Source organism: Oncorhynchus keta, chromosome 28, assembly GCF_023373465.1.
Source record: "Oncorhynchus keta strain PuntledgeMale-10-30-2019 chromosome 28, Oket_V2, whole genome shotgun sequence".
NCBI classification, from domain to species: domain Eukaryota; kingdom Metazoa; phylum Chordata; class Actinopteri; order Salmoniformes; family Salmonidae; genus Oncorhynchus; species Oncorhynchus keta.
This window is the reverse complement of record NC_068448.1, coordinates 53,978,681-53,999,365: the sequence shown is the minus strand read 5'-3', so window position 1 is coordinate 53,999,365 and position 20,685 is coordinate 53,978,681. Positions and strand designations below refer to the sequence as shown.

General features: G+C 41.8%; 1 protein-coding gene across 3 annotated transcripts in view; it reads right to left on the bottom strand.

Annotated features, from left to right (window-relative positions):
* Window positions 1-2,382: 2,382 nt before the first annotated feature.
* LOC118361151 (rho GTPase-activating protein 12-like) overlaps window positions 2,383-20,685 on the bottom strand; it is a 98,303-nt gene continuing 80,000 nt past the window's right edge. For 2 of the 3 annotated variants that reach the window (XM_052483252.1, XM_052483253.1), the window contains 11 exons: window positions 14,655-14,716; window positions 13,449-13,530; window positions 12,957-13,085; window positions 11,979-12,182; window positions 11,580-11,682; window positions 11,335-11,454; window positions 11,100-11,198; window positions 10,700-10,777; window positions 10,360-10,494; window positions 6,977-7,082; window positions 2,383-6,630 (listed from right to left, as the gene is read on the bottom strand). In XM_052483252.1, coding sequence (XP_052339212.1) covers window positions 6,456-6,630; window positions 6,977-7,082; window positions 10,360-10,494; window positions 10,700-10,777; window positions 11,100-11,198; window positions 11,335-11,454; window positions 11,580-11,682; window positions 11,979-12,182; window positions 12,957-13,085; window positions 13,449-13,530; window positions 14,655-14,716 — 1,293 coding nt within the window. In that variant the 3' untranslated portion in view covers window positions 2,383-6,455. The remainder of the gene's footprint in view (window positions 6,631-6,976; window positions 7,083-10,359; window positions 10,495-10,699; window positions 10,778-11,099; window positions 11,199-11,334; window positions 11,455-11,579; window positions 11,683-11,978; window positions 12,183-12,956; window positions 13,086-13,448; window positions 13,531-14,654; window positions 14,717-20,685) is intronic. The other variant, XM_052483254.1, reaches the window with a different exon arrangement.

Below are 20,685 nucleotides of genomic sequence, written 5' to 3'. Positions count from 1 at the left end.
GAGCGAATAGTCTATGCGCTAATAGAAGGTGGGATTTAAACCTATTTCATTGATGTTTGCGAGAGCCAGTGCACTCCACTTCAAGCTCGCCGCATGATCAAAGACTGAACACTTCCTAGTCGGCCTTTTGCAGGAAAACCCATTCACTTAAAGAAATAACTAATTTGCCAGAGTACTTCATTCAAAGTTATCCTTTTTGTAAATGGGTGGTCACAGAGCGTGGAAGCGGGAGAGAGAATTAGAGAGCGAGGTGCCGAAGGAAGTGTTTGCAATGCTATGTAAGCTTGTAAGTATTCCAAATGTCATCTGGCTTGTCACCGTTATTAACGAGGTTCAAGCGGCAGTGGTGGATCATTTTCCATGGAAATTCAATGCATTTTAAATAGCAGGCCAGGATTTACATAAGGTAATTGCAGAATGCTGAAAGTACCATAGTGGGGGCTCGTGACATAGATGTTTCTCTCTCTCTCCTTTCAGTAATAATATCACGTCTATTAAATAGGCAATAAATACAAGGCAGTCTGTATCAGTACCCCCTGACAAATAATACTAGATCTCCAGATATACATATATTTACCCTCAGCAGGCAGGCAGTGTAGTTCCTGGTAGGGCTATGACAGTGTTTGATAGGCCTATGTCAGTATCTGGTAGGCCTATAGTAAAATAATGTCATCATCCAGACCTGGGCTCCTGTAGTAGCCTACGCACCCGTTTACCCCCTGAGAAGGCTGGAGTTAGGTATTACACACAGGGATCTGTGGAAATGAAACACACTGACACATTGACGAGGCGCATAAAGATAGACTGTGGGGCTGGGAAGGAAAAACAAAATGGAGGAGATGGAGAGATGGTTGAGGAAGAAAGGGGCAGACTGCTGTGAGAAAAGATTGCCCAATGAATCTCTGTGAACTGTTCGTTTTCCTCTCAGACAATTATTGAAAGCAACTCATTTAATGATGGTACCTTTAAGTTATTGTCCTACACCCATAATCTATGTTATGTTTTCCATACATATTGGAATAACCAGCGCTAGTTAGCCTGAGGTAATAGCCTTTGTGAGTATGTCTGCATCCCAAATAGCACCCGATTCCCTATGGGCCCTGGTCAAGAGGAGTGCACTACAAGACCCAGCCGTATATCTGTCCAACGATGTCTCTCTACCAGACGAACTCAATACCTTTTATGCACGCTAGGACAAAAACTACACCGAGTCGTGCATGAGGGCCTCCACTGACCAAGGGGACTGGGTGATCTCGCCCTCTGAGTCCGACTTGTGTAAGGTTTTTAATCAGGTCAACACTCGTAAGGCTGCGGGGTCAGATGGTATTCCGGGACGCCTTCTCGGAGCATGCGCAGAACATGCTGGTAGGTATATTCACAGTCCTTTTCAAACTCTCCTTGTCCCAGTCTGTAATCCCTACGTGTCTCAAGCTGACCACCATCATTCCTGTTCCCAAGAACTCTTAAAGCTACCTGCCACAATGACTAATGCCCTGTAGCACTCACATCTGTAATCATCAAGTGCTTTGAAAGGCTGGTTATGGCACACAACTCCATCATCCCAGAAACCCTAGACCCACTCCAATTTGCATACCGCTCCAACAGATCCAAAGACTACGCAACCACAATTGCACTCCACACTGCCCTCGCCCACCTAGATACCAGGAATGCCCATGTGAGAATTATATTTATTGACAATGACTTCAGTTGCAAAAAATCCAGGGGCATAGACTACTGCAACTAAATAAAATAATCACTTAGCACTAACTGTGTGTTGTCATTACAGGCCTCCAGCAGAAAATCTTTGGAAAAGACAGCCTGTATCCCCAAATGAGACCCTATTCTGTATATTACTTTGGACCAGAGCTCTATGGGGCTTGGTCAGAAGTAGCGCACTACATAGGGAACAGAGTCTCATTTGGGACTCAGACATAATGGTTATTTAAATGTGTGATTCATGAGTCATGGTTAAATTATAATTGTGTGAAGTCCCATTAGCTGTCAATGAGATGTTCACTGTAGCATAGAGACAATTAGCTGCTGTTGATTGGGATGCTAATTGAGACGCCTAGAAAGCAGACTCACATGTTTCTTTATCGACTGATGTTCTGGTCAGAGCCGATATCGAAGGTCCACCTGCGGCTTTCAAACGTTCGTCGGCATATTGTGTTTATTAGTCCAGTTCTGTTTATTAGTCCTGAAATTGATTTATTTAGCGTTTATACAGGTCGATCCCATTGAGGTAAGAAACATCTCTTACGAGGGAGACGTGTCCCAAGAAGGCAGAGGATCAGACAGACTTGTTACGTATACGACTGTACAGTAGTGAGTGACTAGTGTTACCCTTTACCACCCTTAACAGAAAGTGAAAAAGTTACACTGTTGAGTCTGTCCCATTTAGTTTTTTTTAATTATTAGACATAACAATGTCACAAACAGTAGTTGGTCTGAAAAGTACATTCAAAATGTGCAACTGACCATGCGCCAAAATCCAGATACACTTTCATAACCACTTCCTCTTTTGTAAGGATCAATACTGTATGTATTCTTGTGGACAATTCAGATTTACAAAATCATGTGGTGATATTTCACTTGAACCAACCACTCACCATCAAAGCATACATACTTGAATTACTATAAGGGACTTTGAACAATGACCATTTTTTTAATGTAAGTTGCTGTACATAATATTCAGAGGCTTTTTTTGCGTTCTACCTTCCATTGCAATCAACTTGAATTGAATGTAATACTATTTTTCCAGTATAATTTTCTCTCTAGTCCCAGTCCAGTTCATATTAGTTTAGGTAAGCAGAGGGATTATAAAACAGGCCTAAATAGGGAATAGAGTGCCATTTGGGATGCAAAAATTGATCTGAAAAAGTAATGCTAGGGGTGACTGCTATTCCCTGGCATCCTCATCTCTCTTATCCTGTTTGCAGTAACTCCCTGACACGAGAGAAGAAAGGAAGAGAGGGAGAAAGGGAGGGAATCGCCACTCAACACTTTTACTTACATGTCCACTTTACAAATATGAAGGCCTGTCACTAGCAGAGGCCTACCATACCAAGCACATTAGACTTCACAATGACACACATCTGTACACATTAGGGAAGATCTTAGGCTACATCCTAAATGGTTCCCTATTCCCTCTATAGTGCACTACATTCGATCTGATCAGATCCATTTGGGACCTGGGCAAAAGTAGTGCACTTACATAGGGGATAGGATGCCATTTGGGACACATAGTCTTCAGCTTATTGTTCATCATAACATAAAGCAGTTTATTTACTGTTTAAGCCCAACAAATACAGGTTTGTTTGGATGTTTCCCAAAGCCAGTCATGTGATATACTGACCACTGTTGATGATTTCACTGGGGTCAAAGGGTAGATCTGCGGGGGGGGTCCAGTTCATTTCCCTGGAATTAATTTTATGGTGAATTATTTGGTCATTATAAAAGTAGGGGAAATATAAGCAATACATATGAGTAATGTCCCATCCAGTTGATCCAGGGGTCCCCTCCAAGACACCCCATATTTAATACTGATTCTGTATTCATCCATGCCACTGGGGCTTTATGCTGCACATACAATAACATCACAGAAGTCAGAGGTAGGGGCTGTGGCGGTCATTAATTTTTCTCAGCCGGTTATTATCAAGCAAAAGACTGTCCCGTCTCATGTTAATTGACCGGTAATTAACATACAACTCAATTAGCATCTCCAGGCCTCCAGCCTGCAAGCCGCTGGTTAATGCATGCCTTTGGAACATCGACATTTTAAAAAAGCCTAATAGAGACATTTAATATACACAATCACAAATTCATTATTTCATTTAGTCAGGTCTAAAGAAATATATGTAGAAAATATATTTTAGTTATCTGGCTATGCTGTATGACATAGGCTGTAGGCTTGTCCAATTAGCTGACAATATATGGTTATAAGTCCCATGCTATTATTTGATTTGATTGTATAGTAAGAAGAGTATATTTGAACTTAGCTTATTCCCATTACGGCGCGAGTGCGCATATGAAATGTCTATGTTTGAGCATAAAAGTGATCATTTGAAACGGGTCCTATATGCTAGATTTAGAGTTATTTGGCAACTTCAGCTGTGAGTGATACAAACCTTAGAATGACTTAGAAATCAAAACATGTATGGGTTGCATGACGCGACTAATTGATGATTGGAGAAAAGCTTGCTCTGTTCCTTGCCTCAGACTGCACAGCTGTTCTCCCATCAAATGCTTATATTTTCACCCATCAGACTATTCTCAGTGTAATCTTGTCTTGACCAATATGTCAAATTAGTTCCGATTTAGAATGGCCCATTATTAAATGGGCAGGAACAGGAACAGGGGGGAAAAAAGACATGTCATCTATACGCACTTGAACAGCGAACGGAGGCAGCGCGCTTTCCCGACGGTCCGTTTTGTAAGTTAATTCGGTTTTTATAGCGGAATTGTGCTTAATATGAGCAGCTGAGAAACAAATAAAAACACTTATTCATCTACACGCATCAACCACTGTTTTGAGGAGCATGCTCTCGTTGCCCGATAGGTGACATTCCGCCCAAACACTGTACGACATTGGGTCTCCAACCTTGTTCCTGCAGCTACCTAGTGCTTGATTTGGTAAACCAAGTGAAATCTGTTCGGGAACATCGCAACGAAACATATTTCCCTAAACTGTCTGCGCGCTCGAGAAATTAATAAAGAAGAGAGAGGAGATGGAAATGCATGGTGGTAAGATATTCTGTATAGCTAAAGGTAATGTCACCCAATGAATTATGAAATATTTGTAAAAAAAAAAAATCCCTATTACTAGGCTATTCAAAATCAAATACAAAATCAAGAATTGCAGGCTAAACCGCCCTGCCCAATCAATGAACCAACACGTTCTCTCCCAGACTCATGGATATACATGTTGGAGCTTAGCATTAGGTAACCAGTCCTATTCAGTATACATGATAATACAGTCCACACTCAAAAGGCTAGACCAATTATGTACCAAATACATCTTAAATCACTTTTGTTTTATGTTTTTCTGCCATGGTAATATGTGGTAGGCTATGAAATATTTAACAGCAGAATCATCATTTTTATTCCGTTATTTTTTTTCAGGGGGGGCTCATAAGAATATGCATAAGCTCTAATATGCATATGGTTGTTTAGAATGAATCATCACCTTTCAAAGCGGTGGCCATTTCGTTGTGTAAAGCTTTGAAACAACATCCAAACCAACCATGTTCTACAATGTTTCAACCGGCTGTTGAACTTCTTTCTTCAGATTGATCATCACAGTGAGGTGAGTTTTACACTGTATAGGCCTGCTGTTTTGATGATAAGTGTTTGATGTGATATTTAAGTGTAATTTGCATTAAGGTCAGAGTGGTTAGAGGGACAATAGAGCCCAGAGTACCAGGCAATTAGGACCAGATGGTAGTTAGCAAGTTGGGTACTACCAAAGCATGTCCAGAGTGCACAAAAGGAGATTACTGTGACTCAATTGTCACGTGGAACTTTACTGTGGTCATGACTCATGACTGCAGGTGTGGCAGTAATATGGTCACCACAACATGGTCAATGTTCCACAAAACTGAGAATATACAGTTCAGAGGTTAAGCGTAATATTTTTTCCAACACAAAGCAATGAGAGTAGTCTTAATACACACAACCAAGCTTGGTCTTTGCTATAACACATGGTAGTAGCAGGATATGGGCTTCCATTGATTTGACATTGAGGGAGAGACCACCCACCCAGCCATTCATTCAGTGGGGAGTTGTTGCTGTTTGAATGATCTGGAGTGGGCTGTGCCCGGCTGATGTGTCGCGACGTCATCAGAGAAAGGAGGAAGTCACTCCGGCGGGCCACATGAATGTATATCCCATAATACTCTTCTTCAGTTCCACTCCAGTTCAAAACAATGAAAGTCTTATTCACCAAGCTCTTGTCGTATGTTGCCTGTTCTTAATGCTGGCCATAGGAATCCAGTGTAAAACAGTTATACCCTGAATACTCAAATCCACTGGATCACATCACATCAAGGGAGATCCATCCACGCCATTCACACTGCACTCCGTCCATTGTCACGGCAATGACGACACGATCCAGCCAGCTCACCAACCAACAAACCAACCAATCAACACCCTCCTCCTGAAGCAATGGATCCGCCCTGCTACTCACAGCAGGCATTGTAACCAAAGTGAATGAAATCTGTATTTATTTACATCATACTTAGCTCTCTCAAAAGGGTAAGTGCAAAGTCGTTCACTAGCTTCCTTTATTAATCTTTTTATCAAATGAACAATAATTACATTTTTGTTTTTTCTTTCTTTAAATTGCTTGGTCCACAGCAGCAATGTTTCAGTCACAAAAATAAGCAGTGTTGGGTTCGACCAGTCACCAGACCATCCTCTTTCTCTCACAGGCCTCTTCATCAGGTGTTTCTTTTTTTCTACCTGCCGAAGATGTTCTCATACTCCAGTAAGATGAGCTCAACAATCTGGTTCTGATATACCATGTGAACAGCGATGTTCCCGGTCTCGGTCTCAGGTCTGAGCAGGGTAGGACCGAAGACGATCGCCACGCTCTGGGTCGTCATTCGGTTGGCCTCTCCATGGTCAATCACCCTGGAGAGACAGGAAGGAGAGGACAGAGTGAGATACAGGGACGGACTAGAAGGAGTAACCTCCCCCGCCAATTTAGACAGGCCATTGGGCTAAAGATGGACCAGCACATCTGACATTTTCTCGAACTGCCCTTTGATCCGTTATGGTGAGATAGGCCTATCAATTAGGAAACACAATACACATGTTGGTTGGTCAACAAAGGGTTCAGGTACACGCTGGAGACAAAACTTTACATCTATTATGTAAGCTACTGCTAGTATTCGAAAAACATCACATGCAAATTGCGATAAAAATACTTTGGGTAATATCGCAGCCTAGCCAAAATGTAGCATGCTTTTTGCTTTACCTTCTGAGATGTTTGAAGAGGCATTGCATTGTGTCGTGATTCGGTTTTGGCAACTGCTTGATTAAGTCTTTTATTGAGTTTACTCGCTGCTTGTAATCCGAGCATTCTGGAAGAGAGTGAAAGGTAAAACGACACCATTAGTTTCACTGCATAAGGAAAAACACATCATTTACATCAGGGATCATTAACTAGACTTTTTCTTGAGAGGATGGTCAGGGGGCTAGAACATAAATTACAAATAATTGTTAGACTTCAAATTGACTGCAAGAATCATAAACAGATACCATTTGACTAAAACAATCATTTTAAACCTTGCTTACATTTGTAAACGAACACAATTACAGTACCAGTCAAAAGTTTGGACACACCTACTCATTCCAGGGCTTTTCTTTATTTTTTTAACTATTTTCTACATTGTAGAAATCATGTAGTAACCAAAAATGTATTCAACAAATCAAAATATATTTTATATTTGAGAGTCTTCAAAGTAGCCACCCTTTGCCCTGACAGCTTTGCACACTCTTGGCATTCTCAAGCAGCTTCATGAGGTAGTCACCTGGAATGCATTTCAATTAACAGGTGTGTCTTGTTAAAAGTTGATGTGTGGAATTTCTTTCCTTCTTAATGCATTTGAGACAATCAGTTATGGTGTGACAAGGTAGGGGCGGTATACAGAAGATGCCCTATTTGGTAAAACACCAAGTCTATATTATGGCAAGAACAGCTCAAATAAGAAAAAAGAAACAACAGTCTATCATTACTTTAAGACATGAAGGTCAGTCAATGTGGAACATTTCAAGAACTTTGAAAGTTTCTTCAAGTGCAGTCGCAAAAACCATCAAGCGCTATGATGAAACTGGCTCTCATGAGGACCGCCACAGGAAAGGAAGACCCAGAGTTACCTCTGCTGCAGAGGATAAGTTCATTAGAGTAAACTACACCTCAGATTGCAGCCCAAATAAATGCAAAGTAACAGACACATCTCAACATCAACTGTTCAGAGGAGACTGCGTGAATCAAGCCTTCATGGTCGAATTGCTGCAAAGAAACCACTACTAAAGGACACCAATAAGAAGAAGAGACTTGCTTGGGCCAAGAAACATGAGCAATGGACATTTAGACCGGTGGAAATCTGTCCTTTAGTTTGAGTCCAATTTTATGATATTTGGTTCAAACCGCCGTGTCGTTGTGAGACGGATGATCTCCTCGTGTGGTTCCCACCGTGAAGCATGGAGGAGGTGTGACAGTGCATTAATGGTGACACTGTCAGTGATTTATTTAGAATTCAAGGCACACTTAACAAGCATGGCTACCACAGCATTCTGCAGCAATATACCATCCCTTTTGGTTTTCGCTTAGTGGGACTATCATTTGTTTGTCAACAGGACAATGACCCAAAACACACCTCCAGGCTGTGTAAGGGCTATTTGACCAAGAAGGAGAGTGATGGAGTACTGCATCAGATGACCTGGCCTCTACAACTACCCGACCTCAACCCAATTGAGATGGTTTGGGATGAGTTGGACCACAGAGTGAAGGAAAGTCAACAAGTTCTCAGCATATGTGGGAACTCCTGTTGGAGTTGTTGGAAAACCATTCCAGGTGTACCTGGTTAACAGAATATCAAGAGTGTGCAAAGCTGTTATCAAGGCAAAGGGTGACTACTTTGAATAATTTAAAATATTTTTAATTTGCTTAACACTTTGTTGGTTACTACATGATTCCATATGTGTTATTTCATAGTTTGATGTCTTCACTATTATTCTACAATGTAGAAAATAGTAAAAAATAAAGCAAAACCCTTGAATGAGTAGGTGTGTCCAAACTTTTTGACTGGTACTGTATCTCTCCATTATAAAACTGGTTGTTTGGACCCTGGATGCTGATTGGACAAGCAGCGTTCCTAGTCGTGTTGTAATGGCCTTCACAGGCACACTAGGCCTGCTTTACAGTTCCATCTGACAATTATCACTGCATCTCATAATAATATCATGCTCATGTTTCTGTACGAATCATCTCTTGTGTTGATCTCAACTCGCAAATGATTTCCCCTGGCTTCCAGCCTAACATTTAGGTTGGTACAGCGGGGGTTAAAATAAGCCTTGCTGTCTCCTTGTCCGACCACAGAAACAATGTTTCACTTTGGAATTTCCATCTCTGTATCACAGGAGAGTGAACGGTGCCCAGACGAGACCATTTTTTTCTGAGCCAGGCGAAATCACGCATCTTCATTATCCTGGACATATCCAAGTAAATGCAAATAGAAAAAAAAAAGCTCAAACAAACTAAAATGCAGCTCGTGTGCTCTCATTCCAGGTTCAATGTTTGGCGTGACTCAGTTAGCTGAAGTTGGCTAGTGACAATAACGGTACCCAGCCTGCATAGCAAACATTTGCTTAGAATGGACAACATGTCTGTTGCAACATGACGGAAACAACTGACTTGTCAAAACAACATTTTAATGAAACTGTTTAATTCATTGTTATTTGAATATGTTGGTAACAGTTTTGTAAAACCAATAAAGCACAAGAGGCAGTGCTGTATCATGAATACAGACAGTCACAGGTAAATAAAACAATGCTTTTTACTTGTGACTGTACTCATGATACAGCACTGCCTCTTGTGCCTTGTTGCTTAATTGTGCGTGGGTATCCTTTCCAAAATTAAAATCACTTGGAGCTGATTTGCAGGTGTTTTTACCGTCTTTGAACCCTGATTTACATTATCCAAATTGAATAGGGTGAATTCAAATGATAAGGGCGCCGTCTTGTGGACACATTTCAAACAGCAAATATTTGGAATCACTTCAACCAAGTGGTGAATTGAGCGTGAAGTCATTAATGGACATTGTCTTTAGGTGAACCATCCTTCCTTAATGTAACTATTAGAAACAGTGGCTCAGTAGGACAAGCACACAGTAAAGTACAGGGTTAGACAACACAGTAAAGTACAGGGTTAGACAACACAGTAAAGTACAGGGTTAGACAACACAGTAAAGTACAGGGTTATACAACACAGTAAAGTACAGGGTTAGACAACACAGTAAAGTACAGGGTTAGACAACACAGTAAAGTACAGGGTTAGACAACACAGTAAAGTACAGGGTTAGACAACACAGTAAAGTACAGGGTTAGACAACACAGTAAAGTACAGGGTTAGACAACACAGTAAAGTACAGGGTTAGACAACACAGTAAAGTACAGGGTTAGACAACACAGTAAAGTACAGGGTTAGACAACACAGTAAAGTACAGGGTTAGACAACACAGTAAAGTACAGGGTTAGACAACACAGTAAAGTACAGGGTTAGACAACACAGTAAAGTACAGGGAAAGACAACATAGTAAAGTATGCTACAGTGTAGTTAAGTGTGTTACTACTCACTGATGGCGTTGATAAAGTCGTTGAAGGAGTCGTAGGTGAAGAGTGGTTCAGGCAGCTCTCTGAAGAACATCTTCAGGGCTCCCGTGGTGACGTGGATGTCCTCCCACTTACTGTCCTCCAGTTCTAACTGTTCATCTAGGATATAGAGACACAGCTTTTAAGACAAGAGATCATGGTCTGTTCAAGAATTGAGAGTCACAACACAAGTTAATGTTGGACTGACTGACACCCAAACCTCTTTACAAAATGACTATACCTCCAGTACCTATGTCACTAACCATGTACCAAAGATAGTGGAAAAAGCTATAACATCATATCATTGAAGGGAGTGATGCCCTACCGTGATTCACAGCGAAGCGCAGCTTCTGTATCACAGCTAGATTCCCACTCACTCTGTATATGCCATCTATACTCAGACCTGAGGAGAAGAGACAGAGACAGACAGAGACAGAGAGAGACAGAGAGAGACAGAGAGAGACAGAGAGAGACAGAGAGACACAGAGAGAGACAGAGAGAGACAGAGAGAGAGAGAGACAGAGAGAGACAGAGAGAGACAGAGAGAGACAGAGAGAGACAGAGAGAGAGAGAGAGAGAGGCATTAGAACTCGTGTTTGTGACTCAGCACACAATCATCATTACAAAACTCTTGACATCTCATCTCTGAAAAAATTCTAGTCATAACTCAAAAGACAGAGCGAGGGAACAGATAAAAGGAACAGAGATGTATGGCTCATTCGTACCTGTGGTCTCCACGTGGTCGATGCACGTGGTGACAAAGTTGGGCACTGACGTGTTCTCCCTCTGACACAGGCTGCTCAGACTGCAGCCAAACACCTGGTCTGAGAAAACAACACAGAGAGACGTCAACTTACAATGTTTCGTTACCAAGGGTTTTATCACTGCGTTTAGCTTCCTCTAGTTGAGGACAGCAGTAGGTCCATTCTCGGGAACCCATAACCAAATCTCCATCCACACCTTTAATGTATCCTTTGTCCTTGACGGCCTGGTAGGTGGGTCGGCGGGTCAGGAACTTCTTCAGCTTCACTCTAGTCTTTTTCTGGTCAGTGGAGTCCATACTTATAGACGTCTTCATCGCTGAAACCATATGGAAGGAAAAATGTCTCAACAGGTACCAAGAGGGCATTTGGTGACAATACCTTCTAAGATCACTAAACAACATGCACAAACACACCCTCTCACAGCGTATTTAATCAAGGCACCTCTGTTTTTCTTGGAGTCTCGGTGGTCCTTCTCCTTGTCTTGTTTCTCTGTCCCGGGGGACTCAGGCATGTCCTCCTCTATGGCCTCATCTGACTCCCATGCCTGTCCCCCCCCCCACACACACACACACACACACACACACACAGACACAACTTCCGTTAGGGAAGTAAACCTGGACCAGTTCTACCCTCTATTGGAGGGATGCGGAACTGAACAGATAAAAATAAATGAATATTCAGAAGACCCTCATTACAGAGATTCTAGAGCGTCATTGGCTTGTACTGTACTTTACTAGTCCCTCTGACTGACATCTAAACAGAGCAAGTTAGTGCAGGATTTGATTATGTTATAGGTGTGGTAGTTACTAAGCTCTGGACTGAAGAGAGAGGTCCACTCACATGTGTGCTGATGGTGTCTGTCAGGGCTCGGTACCAGTCGTTGATGACGCTGTCAATCTCTGATTGGATCAGCAGCTCCGTCCCCTGACGGGTCTTCAGTTCAATGACGTGCTTCTTGCTTGACTTATCCTTGGATGCCCAATCAACTGACCCCCCTCTGAGATCCACAGTGAACTCCGGCTTCGACTGGTTACCCACAAACTTCTACAAGGAAATAATTCAACATTCAGACAAATCAGATGAGAGCTGGGTTTCCAACTCAAGGATAGTAATAGTGGTAAATCTTTCATGAGTATTTTTCACACAGTTGTTATTTCAAGTTGCATTAAAAACAACCAAAGCAGTGTTACAAGTTACGGTGTTATAGTTACACGTCGTTATTAACCGCTACGTTGACTTGAAGATAAACCACGGGCGATCTTATTCACACCACTGTGTTGCAAGCTGAACATTTAGTACTGTACGGGGAAGTTCAACTGTTATAAAAAACATTTTGGACTCAGTAGGTTAGTATTGTATGCATATCAACAACACCTCTATCTAGGCCAGTGGTTCCCAAACTGTGGGGCACAAAGGGGGGATTACCCTAGAGAGCTATTAATAACTTGTCTGAAATGTTCAGATTTACTAGCCCATGTCAGGTAAAGTTTTTTTAATTTAGTTTTTTTAGCCCATAGATATTCGTTTTTTTTATCACTCAAATATCATATGAATACACATTAGACATGGCAAAATGTATAGAATTGCAAAAAAACAAGCTTTAAACCTGCAAAATGATCTCCACCAACAAGAGGGATGGTGCCCATCGAAATAGGAGGGCGGGGGACCCAGAGGAAACGCATCCCCCTACATCCCTTGGTCAACCAATCAGGCTAGGTTATGAGTAGCAGGCAGGGGATAGGGCGAGGGGATAGTGTGAGCATGACGGACAGGCAGGGGGACAAATGGAACACATGCACAGGGACAGAGGAGACATACAGTGGCAGCTGGGGCACGCCCATGGACAGAGTGGACATAGGAGACAGCTGGGCAGGGCTTGACCGAACGCTTCCAGTTGGCCAGCAGAGTGAGCAGCAGCTCAGGGATGGAGCCACTACGGTAGTGCGGCTTTGGATGAGGAGAGGAAAGGAAGAAGGAGAGGAAAATAATAGAGTAAGAGGAGAGGAGAAGGATGGCAAATGAGAAATATAGAGTCACAGACAGATGAAAGAAGAAGGGACAAGGGAAACAGAACAGATCGAAAGACCTATGGTGCACTAGCACTACTACTAACTGGAGATAGACAGCAAACCAGGTCGTTCTTAGGCACTGCCACCCTCTTCCTGAGGTGAAAAACTCCTGCAGGTTATTGGAAAAGTAGGGGAGATATTCAGCTCTAATTTTTTAAAATGTTAATTAACTGACGTCAGCTGTAAAACTCTATTTTTAACCCAAGGTGGTTCCTAACAAGGCGGCTGATGGGGTACGTACCCAGCTGGTGCCACTCCCCTGTCCTTTAGCGAAGAGCAGTGAGGAGCCCTGGAGTACTGTCCACGAAGATGTCCAGTTCTTCCTGTTAGAACCACGTCACAACACAACCATTTATCAACCATAAACCACGTCACATCTATTTAAATCAACCATCACAATACAACCCTTTATAAAACCATCAACCATGTCAGAACACAACCATTTATCAACCATAAACCACGTCACATCTATTTAAACCAACCATCACAATACAACCCTTTATAAAAACCATCAACCATGTCAGAACACAACCATTTATCAACCATTTATCAACCATAAACCACATCACATTTATTTACCGTCACAACACAACCCTTTATAAACCACGTCACAACACAACCATTTATCAACCAGTCCCAACTAGTGTTGCAAAGCTACCGGAATCCTCAATCATTTTGGTAATTAACAGAAAATATATGATAATCTATCGTAACTTTGGCAATGTTAACTTGAATAACTTAGGCCGTCACTGTAAATGAGAATTTGTTCTTAACTGACTTGCCTAGTTAAATCAAGGTTAAATACAAACAGTTAAAGACCTAATTAAGTTTGAGTTTCCCCTCTCCCTTTTCTTAGACAAGTACTGCAAGGCCTGTTTTCTCATGTCCTAACTCTGCTGCTGCCTCCGCCGCATTGTTCTCAACACCATTATGTTGCTTAACTTTGCCAATATGCACATAGCCACATGGTCTAGGAAAAGGTGCCAATTCAACAGCACACTGATGTGTTTCAGAACCGCGGACAGCGACCACTATCCGACGCGGGAGAAGGCGCATGTTTCACCATTGTTCTTACGTAATATAACCATATACAATTTAAGTCGCACATATCTTAGGAGATGGACTGCGCCATCCCCACAGCCTCCACAATGGATCAGTCCACTCAGATAGGCGCAAATCACACCATTGTACACCATTATTATTAGAATTTTTTTTGCTACTGCTCGACTATAGCCGGCAAACTTAAAACGTTTCCAGTGAGATAGCCTACTTTTGAAACTCTGGCTCCAACACACGCATTTATCAACCACCAGTCTGTCCATTATATCAACAAAGAATCAATGGCATTGTTTTGTTTGTCTGTACGATGCTGTATTGTCCTCTTACTTCCACATAAGATAATGACAATGTTTTCTAATCTATATGATCTTTGTACAGTATGTTTTACCTGACTTTCTTGCCATTCTCAGTGATTTTGGTGACGTTGAGGACTCCACACTTCTCAGAGGGCTGTGGAGGGAGACAGACAGGAGACATTAACACAGTCAGACTAGCATGCCTAGTTAAATAGATTTTTTTTTAAGACCCAAGATGTACACACACACACCACAAACACCCACCCACCCTCACAGCAGGGGAGAAGGAAAACACAGCCAGCGGCCGTGAGATACAGAAAAAAAGATTAGAACAACATAATGAGGCTCATGACTCATGAGCACACACAGACAAGACCAGACCAGACAAGACAAGACACACACACACACACAGAGACACACACACACACAGAGACACACACAGAGACACACACACAGAGACACACACACACACACAGAGACACACACACACACACACAGAGACACACACACACACAGAGACACACACACACACAGAGACACACACACACAGAGACACACACACACAGACACACACACACACACAGACACAGACACACACACAGACACACACGCAGACACAGACACACACGCAGACACAGACACACACACAGACACACACAGAGACACACAGAGACACACAGAGACACACACAGAGACACACAGAGACACACACAGAGACACACAGAGACACACACAGAGACACACAGAGACACACACAGAGACACACAGAGACACACACAGAGACACACAGAGACACACACAGAGACACACAGAGACACACACAGAGACACACACAGAGACACACAGAGACACACACAGAGACACACAGAGACACACACAGAGACACACAGAGACACACACAGAGACACACAGAGACACACACACACAGAGACACACACACACAGAGACACACACACACAGAGACACACACACACAGAGACACACACACAGAGACACACACAGAGAGACACACACAGAGAGACACACACAGAGAGACACACACAGAGACACACACAGAGACACACACACAGAGACACACACACAGACACACACACACACACACACACACACACACACACACACACACACACACACACACACACACACACACACACACACACACACACACACACACACACACACACACACACACACACACACACAAAAAGAAGAAACAGGGCAGTAAAGGGTGTGATGCCCATGCAAACAGACATGTTTCATTGTACCACCGATAGGCTGTGCTACAACACAGACGCACAACCTATTGATTCAAACGGTTCGTTATCAATGGTCCCACAAGGTGAAAGACAATCCCGTAACAGAGAAACAGAACATAAACTAAAAAGGAGATTGGACAGTAGAAAAGGACGTTGGCCCCGGTAACAGAAAGAACACATGCAGGAGAGAAAGAGAGAGGTTTGGGCGATATACTGTTTATACCGGGGTATTTCAAATTACCAACGATATGATTTAATACTGTTAAATGTACAGTTGAAGTTGGAAGTTTACATATACCTTAGCCAAATACATTTAAAATTCACAATGACTGACATTTAATCCTAGTACAAATTCCCTCTCTTAGGTCAGTTAGGATCACCACTTTATTTTAAGAATGTGAAATGTCACAATAATAGTAGAGAATGATTAATTTGAGCTTTTATTTATTTCATCAAATTCCCAGTGGTTCAGAAGTTTACACACACTCAATTAGTATTTGGTAGCATTGCCTTGAAATTGTTTAACAAAGGTCAAAAGTTTCTGGTAGCCTTCCACAAGCTTCCCACAATAAGTTGGGTGAATTTTGTCACATTCCTCCTGACAGAGCTGGTGCAACTGAGTCACTTGTGTAGGCCTCCTTGCTCGCACACACTTTTTCAGTTCTGGCCACAAATGTTCTATAGGATTGAGGTCAGGGCTTTGAGATGGCCACTCCAATACCTTGACTTTGTTGTCCTTAAGCCATTTTGCCACAAATTTAGAAGTATGTTTAGGGTCATTGTCATTTTTGCAAGACCCATTTGCGACCAAGCTTTAACTTCCTGACTGATGTCTTGAGATGTTGCTTCAATATAGTCCCTCCTGCAGCAAAGCACCCCCACAACATGATGCTGCCACCTCTGTGCTTCACGGTTGGGATGGTGTTCTTCGACTGGTGTTCTTCGACTGATGTCAAGCAAAGAGGCACTGAGTTTGAAGGTAGGTCTTGAAATATATCCACAGGTACACCTCCAATTGACTCAAATTATGTCAATTAGCCTATCAGAAGCTTCTAAAGCCATGACATCATTTTTTGGAATTTTCCAAGCTGTTTAAAGGCACAGTCAACTTAGTGTATGTAAACTTCTGACCCACTGGAATTGTGATACAGTGAATTATAAGTGAAATAATCTGTCTGTAAACAATTGTTGGAAAAATTACATGTCATGCACAAAGTAGATGTCCTAACCAACTTGGCAAAACTATAGTTTGTTAAAAAAAAATTGTGGAGTGGCTGAAAAACAAGTTTTAATGACTCCAACCTAAGTGTATCTAAACTTCCGACTTCAACTGTATATTTATATTCGTAATGTTTTGTATACTTATATATATATATATTGAATAATAAAAAATATAGGATTAGGTGCACATTAAGTGGGTACGTGCTTTGCCACTGCTTGTAACTATACTGAACAAAAATAAACTAATTTTACTCAGTAACAGTTCACAAAAGGAATCAGTCAATTGAAATAAATAAATTAGGCCCTAATCTATGGGTTCACATGACTGGGCAGGAGCGCAGCCATGGCTGGGCCTGGGAGGGCATAGGCCAACCCCCTTTGGGAACCAGGCCCAACCACTGGGGAGCCAGGCCCAGCCAGTTGGACGTAGTGACAGATTCTCTAAAATTATGTTGTTGGCAGCTTACGGTAGAGAAATTAACATTCAATTATCTGGCAACAGCTCTGGTGGACATTCCTGCAGTCAGCATGCCAATTGCACGCTCCCTCAACACTTGGAGACATCTGCAGCATTGTGTTACATGACAGAACTGCACATTTTAGAGTTTATTGTCCCGAGCACAAGGTGCAGCTGTGTAATGATCATGCTGTTTCATACATTTATTGATATGACACCTGTCAGATGGATGATCTTGGGAAAGGAGAAATGCTCACCAACAGGGACGTAAACACATTTGTGCACAAAATGAGAGAAATACGCTTTTTGTGAGTGTGGAACATTTCTGGGGTCTTTAATTTCAGCTCGTGAAACAAGGGACCAAGCCTTTGCATGTTGCATTCATATTTTTGTTCAGTATAAATACATCCTGCAATTCCAACCGCAAAATCTCTTTGCTTAGATTTTAAGCCTCAAAATACAACTTGCCTAGCTAACAGCTAAATGTTCGTTTTTGACTTAATTATAATTATATTTCAGAGACTCCAAATGTTGTCATGGAAAATGTGAATGTTATTTAACAGCAATAGACAAGAACACCACAAGATATATATATATATATATATGCCATTTAGCAGACGCTTTTATCCAAAGCGACTTACAGTCATGTGTGCATACATTCTACGTATGGGTGGTCCCGGGAATCGAACCCACTACCCTGGCGTTACAAGCGCCATGCTCTACCAACTGAGCTACAGAAGGACCATATTACATTAAATTGAAAATAAACAAATAAAATAATAGTTACATATAGGAAAGACACCAAGAGACAACAGAGATACTAGTTACACACAGTACAGTTAAATTAGGAGAGGAGCAGTGGGGGAAAAAACATAACATTTTTAAAGTTAAACTTGCTTTTTGCCTGAGTAACCTCTGCTTGTAGGTGGCATGGCACTATACATTACTCAGAAACACATTAAATCTGTTTTTTGGTTTAGGTACCGTGAAGAAACCCATTAGTGGCGTGTCTGGTGGGGTATGTATGTCTGTAAGAAGTGTATGAAAATAGATTACACAAGTGGTTTGGCATTTTTAACACACAAATATTTATTAAAATTACTACATGTAGTCAATTTCTCGTCAACCATGAAAGACTACCATGCATGTTGTTGATGTTAGTTATGCGTGTCCAGTTAAAGGCAAGGTGTGCTGCTCTTTTTTTGCGCCAGCTGCAGCTTTGCTAGTTCTTTCTTTGCTGCAACTGACCATATTGCCGGACAGTAAACAAGATGGGACAAGATCAAAGCCTGATCAACGAGTACAGTTGATATTGTCAATATGATTTGACCGTGATAACTGACCATCCAATGTTACTCCGAGGAGTTCAGCTTCTTCAACGTGTCCAATGATCACACCCTTTATGCACAACTCCAGTTGAGGTTTAGGTCTTAGAGAATGCTTTGAACCAAATACAATGCTTTTTGTTTTAGCTGTATTTAAGACCAGTTTATTCTTAATTATCCATTCTGACACTGGCTGTTACCCCTGGCTACGAGTCTCAGTGAGCTCACTGGCTGTAGGTGCTGATGTGTAGAGTCTTCAATCATCAGCATACATAGTCATTTTAGCTTCTTGTAAGACAAGAGGCAAATCATTTGTAAAAAAAAAAAAAAAAAAGAACAATTAATAAGAGTATTTCAGCTTTTATTTATTTCATCACAGTGGATCAGAAGTTTACATACACTCAATTAGTATTTGGTAGCATTGCCTTTAAATTGTGGAACTTGGGTCAAACATTTAAGGGTAGCCTTCCACAAGCTTCCCACAACAAGCTGGGTGAATTTTGGCCCATTCCTCCTGACAGAGCTGGTGTAACTGAGTCAGGTTTTTAGGCCTCCTTGCTCACACACTTTTTCAGTTCTGCCCACAAGTGTTCTATAGGATTGAGGTCAGGCTTTGTGATGGCCACTCCAATATTTGACTTTGTTGTCCTTAAGCCATTTTGCCACAAGTTTGGAAGTATGCTTGGGTTCATTGTCCATTTGGAAGACCCATTTGCGACCAAGCTTTAACTTCCTCACTGATGCCTTGAGACGTTGCATCAATATATCCACGTAATTTTCCTACCTCATGATGCCATCTATTTTGTGAAGTGCACCAGTCCCTCCTGCAGCAAAGCACCCCCACAACATGATGCTGCCAACCCCATGCTTCATGGTTGGGATGGTGTTCTTCGGCTTGCAAGCATAACCCTTTTTCCTCCAAGCATAACGATGTTCCTTGTGGCCAAACAGTTCTATTTTTGTTTCATCAGACCAGAGGACATTTTTCCAAAAAGTACGATCTTTGTCCTCATGTGCAGTTGCAAACCGTAGTCTGGCTTTTTTTTATGTTGGTTTTGGGGCTGTGGCTTCTTCCTTGCTGAGTGGCCTTTCAGGTTATGTCGATATAGGACTCGTTTTACTGTGGATATAGATACTTTGTACACGTTTCCTCCAGCATCTTCACAACGTCCTTTGCTGTTGTTCCGGGATTGATTTGCACTTTCCGCACCAAAGTACGTCCATCTCTAGCAGACAGAACGCATCTCCTTCCTGAGCGATATGATGGCTGCGTTGTTCATGGTGTTTATACTTCCAAACTATTGTTTGTACAAATGAACGTGGTACCTTCAGGCATGTGGAAATTGCTCCCAAGGATGAACCAGACATTTCTACACATTTTTTTCTGAGGTCTTGGCTGATTTCTTTTGATTTTCCTATGATATCAAGCAAAGAGGCACTGAGTTTAAAGGTAGGCCTTGAAATACATCCACATGTACACATCCAATTGACTCAAATGACGTCAATTAGCCTATCGGAAGACGTCAATTAGCCTATCGGAAGCTTCTAAAGCCATGACATAATTTTCAGGAATTTTCCAAGCTGTTTAAAGGCACAGTTAACTTAGTGTATGTACATTTCTGACCCACTGGAATTGTGATACAGTAAATTAAGGGTGAAATAATCTGTCTGTAAACAACTGTTGGAAATATTACCTGTGTCATGCACAAAGTAGATGTCCCAACCGACTTGCCAAAACTATAGTTTGTGGAGTGGTTGAAAAACAAGTTATTGACTCCAACTTAAGTGTATGTACACTTCCGACTTCAACTGTAAATGTCCTCTCACTGCTATCAAATTATTAGTACCTGTGGGAATTATATGT